At 53.7% G+C, this 4322-nt stretch overlaps 1 protein-coding gene across 1 annotated transcript in view; it reads right to left on the bottom strand.

Moving 5' to 3' along the window:
* Positions 1-1636: 1636 nt before the first annotated feature.
* BRPF3 (bromodomain and PHD finger containing 3) overlaps positions 1637-4322 on the bottom strand; it is a 32238-nt gene continuing 29552 nt past the window's right edge. Inside the window, exon 14 of the mRNA XM_006759053.2 lies at positions 1637-3846. Within this exon, the coding sequence (XP_006759116.2) occupies positions 3663-3846 (184 nt within the window). The 3' untranslated portion in view covers positions 1637-3662. The remainder of the gene's footprint in view (positions 3847-4322) is intronic.

The raw sequence follows: 4322 nt of genomic DNA, 5'->3' as shown, positions 1-4322 counted from the left end.
TCATTTTCCCTTTACTTGGTTCTCAAATTGTTTTATAGGATGAGCTTGTAATTTTGCTCTAAATTGCCTTTGAAATTTAAAATATTAATTTATAAACAGGGATTTTTAACCCCCCTTTTTTTTTCAAGGCTTCGTTCTTTTTTTTTTATTGATTTTTTACAGAGAGGAAGGGAGAGGGGCAGAGTTAGAAATATCGATGAGAGAGAAACATCGATCAGCTGCCTCCTGCACACCCCCTAGTGGGGTTGTGCCCGCAACCAAGGTACATGCCCTTGACCAGAATCGAACCTGGGACCCTTGAGTCCGCAGGCTGACGCTCTAGCCACTGAGCCAAACCAGCTAGGGCAAGGCTTCATTCTTTTGAAATTTTTATTCCCTCAGCCAAACATGGTACCTCTCTCCCGCCGTCTCAGAGTTGTCTGCGATGTAGCGTCCTGGGGGGTAGCTTTGCACCCCTGCATGTGTAAGGACTGTGAGCACAATCAACTTTTTTTAAGAATTGATTTTAAGGCAGAAGGGAGAGAGAGAGGAAGAGAGGGAGACTCCGATTTGTTGTTTCACTGTGCCTTCATTGGTTGATCCTTGTGTGTGCCCTGATCATGGATAGAACCTGCAACCTTGGGGACAACGCTCTAACCAGCTGAGCCACCCAGCCAGGGCCTGTACTTTGTTAATGTTACAACAAATTGAGAACGTTCACACTTTAGTGACTTCAATGTCAAGAATTCCAAAGGTCCTGTGGAGGGGCTCAGGAGGCCCGTGTCCTCCGGCCGTCCCTGAGACACGCAGAGGAGCCAGGCAGGCCCCGAGCAGGGGTGGGAGGAGCCCCCAGGCCCAGCCCCCGGCAGCCTGTCTCTGGGAACTCCCAGCTCTATTCTCTGGGATGTGCCTTCCCAGAAATGTTGGAGCCATAGCTGCTGATGGGGAGAAAGGTACACAACAGGCCAGCACGGCATTGGAATGAGTGCAGCCGCAGAAAAGCCTTGGCCAGGTCCTTCCCAGGGTTCTGCCACCATTTCTTGGCTGGCTGACCGTGGACAAGTCTTTTAATCGTGGTAGGTTTCCTCATCTGCAAAAGGAAGACCCAACTGGCTCGAGGCTCCCTAATGGACAAAGGAGGTGTGAGTCGAATTCCATAGCTTGGCGAACAGGGGCTGATGTCCACAGGGCCCTTCTCCCACTGTCTGAGCACGTGCCCCAAAGGCACACAGCCACAGGGCCCCGAGGCCCGGGAGCCTCACTGACTCCCAGAGCCCCAGAGGTGCCCATCTTCACAGCGTCCCAGGGATCCCTCTCCGGCTGGGAGCCTGCAGCAGCTGGACAAACCCAGTCTTTTTATTTTTAAATGATTTTTAGAGAGGAAGGGAAGGATATAGGGAGAGAAACATCAATGCGAGAGAACCATCAATGGGCTGCCTCTTGCATGCCCCCTACTGGGGATTGGGCCCACATTCCCATGTCCTGCCCAGGAATCCAATAGGTGACCTCCTGGTGCATGGGTCGAGGCTCAACCACTGAGCTACACCAGCCGGGCTAGAAACTCCATTCTTAGCGGCTCTGGCCTGAGGAGGGCAGGCTGGAGGAGTTAAGGAGAGCGGTGCAGCCACCCACAGATGACACAAACCGACACAGCAGCTGCTGCCCATTAGAACATTTATTTCTCAGAGAGAAAATAATTCCAGACAGTCATATTATAGTAGGTAAAATTAACTTTTGTACTCTTTACAAGCATAGATTTTCTGTTTATTACCTTTCTTATACCATCTGTTATAAACAATTCTAGAAAGCAAATAAAGTCACTTTCTACAATAAATAGAGCATCGTGTGCTTCACAGCAGACGCGACCGGGGCACGCAGGCCCCACGCCACAGCAGGATCTGAGCCGCTTCCCATTCCAAAAGCGCAGTTTTCAAAATGAGACTCAGAGAAAGATTCAGAGAGAGAGAGAGAGAGTGTCGGAGGGAGGAGATACACACAGAAAGAGGAGAAATAGAGAAAGCCCCGAGATCTTACAACACAGGTTGAGACGAAGGTCACAGAGTCACAGCCGACTGACTACCTGGGGAGAGGGGTGCACTGGCTCCTTAAATACCACACTGTGTGCACTTAAAATACTCAGCCACACAATGGAGGACTAGTCATGGGAACTAGAGGCCTGAATAATTTAGAGCAATATTTTACAATTATATACACCATGTCCTTCCCTAGCCATAGGCTGCATTGTATTTTGAGTATTGTACAAAAGCCAAAGCCCATCCTTGGTGTTATAGTTTTGTTGCTTCCCTTTAAAACTCTGGCTCGTGTCCCAAATGTATAAGAAGTTGTGGTGGTTGGTTGATTGTATTTTTAAAAACTCGTGTGTGTAAAAATGGCAGTAATCTCCCCAGTGACTTCGTTTTTTCCAAAACTCCCCTATGAAAAATTTAAAACAATTAAAAAGAACGTCAGGTTAAAAATCAACATGGCAATCAGTGGCCTGCACCCTGGCCCGAGACTTTGGTGCCTGAGAGGTGAGAGGAAACACCCAGAGAACATCGAAGCCTCTGAAAGTCGTGGGTTATCAGTCAGCTTCCCGTTTCACAGCTTTTTTCCTTCCGTTTTTAAGAAGGTGATGGGGGAGGGGGGGGAGTTGCGGAGGAAGAGGGAGGGCAGAGGGTCTGAAATAAAAGTGCAGGCTTCCCTGGAGTTGGGAAGCGGGGCAGCCAGGCTGGGCAGGCGGAGCCCAGGCCGGAAGACACTGCACTGCAGGCACCACGCTGTCCATGGGGTGGACGGGGCGAGAGGCCGCCGTTGCAGAAAACAAAAAGCCCCGAGGAGTGGAGAGGAAGAAGGAAGGGCAGACGGGCGCCACCTCAACAAGCCGCACCTCCAAGTGGGCAGGTGGACACTCACACGTCCAGCCCGTCTGCTGACAGGAGCCGCCCAGCCTCAGCCTGCCTCTTGGCCAGACAGGATGAGGGCGGGAGGCCCCCCTCGATCCAAGGGGGAAGCGCTCACAGCTGGGTGCCTGCAGATGTAAGGGTCAGTGGGAGGGGGAGCCGCAGGGGTGGGGGGCATGTGCTGGTGGAGGGGTCACCCGAGTGGCAGGCTGGCCTCTGTTCTGGGCCCCGAGGAGCCAGGGGAGGCACCCACCTAGCATAGCAGCTGGCCTCAAAGGGAAACACAAAGACCGATTTGGTAATGGTTTCTGTCAGTTTGGCACAAGAAAGGAAAGGAATAGGGGACAGACTGGGCGGAGGTGCAGATGGGACAGGGAAGAGGTGTGAGAATGGGTGGAGGATTTGGGGGGGCGGGGTGAGCTCACTGACATTCCCCACGGACCCGGGTGTATCCACAGCACCTCTGGGGTCAATGTCAGCGCCTCGCTCACCTGAGGTGTGGTTACCTGGGAGTGGGGCGGAGGGGCCGCACACCCTAAAGAGCACGGGCCCCACCTTCTGAGGCCAGGTCCCTCTCCTCGCTGGGCCTCCCAGCTGCTTCTACTTCTAACTAGTTCTTCAGTGGACCAGCCCTGAGGGAGCTCAGGTGGAAGTTTTTGGCACACAGTAGGCCCAACAGGGGGACCATGCAGTTTGTCAAAACTGGGGCCTCAGCCCAGGCAGCCCCTGGCCTGCTATGAAGGGGACAGAGGCAGGGCAGGCAGACCCAGGCCAGCCCCGCCCTTACAGGTAGCTGGAGGGGACGAAGGAGTGGGGCCCCCGGACGCGGCTCAGGTGGATCATGGCTCGGTCATAGGCCACCTGCACCGACTTGCGGATGCTAGTCTTGCGACCTTCCAGCATCTTGAGCTTGTCCACGGTGTCTTCCACGCCCAGGGGCAGGACTTTATCTCTTGGAAGCCACTGCCTAAAATACAAGCACAGTAAGATAGAAGCCTGGGCCTTGGTGAGTTGGTCGCACGAGGGTGCCCTCAGCACCTGCTTGCCCAGGACCAGCGCAAAGTGGGGAAGGGACAGGCAGGAGGCAGACTGGGACACCTCAGAAAGGAGGCCACCAGGAGACCTGTTTTTGCTGTCAGCCCCCTCTCTGCTCCTTCTGCTTAGGAGGTAGTAAGGGCAGGAGCTAGGACAGGCTCATGTGCTACCTCTGGGACTGGCTACGCCATCGGAGGCTCCGAGCTCGCCCTGCTGCAGAATCAGGGAGCTCTGCTAGGAAGTGGGGCTGCTGCCGGGCATTAATAAACTGAACCCTGGGCAGCCTGAACCTGGTACCTCACAGGTGAATCTACCCTGTGGCTAAGAGCCCATCCTTCAGGTCAGATCTGAGTTTGTATCTTAGTTTTGACTGTGGAGCCCTGGCTTTCCTCATCTACAAAATGGGCG

Source organism: Myotis davidii, unplaced genomic scaffold (assembly GCF_000327345.1).
Source record: "Myotis davidii unplaced genomic scaffold, ASM32734v1 scaffold1036, whole genome shotgun sequence".
Lineage (NCBI taxonomy): Eukaryota > Metazoa > Chordata > Mammalia > Chiroptera > Vespertilionidae > Myotis > Myotis davidii.
The sequence above is the reverse complement of the archived record's forward strand: the minus strand, read 5'-3'. Positions and strand labels throughout refer to the sequence as shown.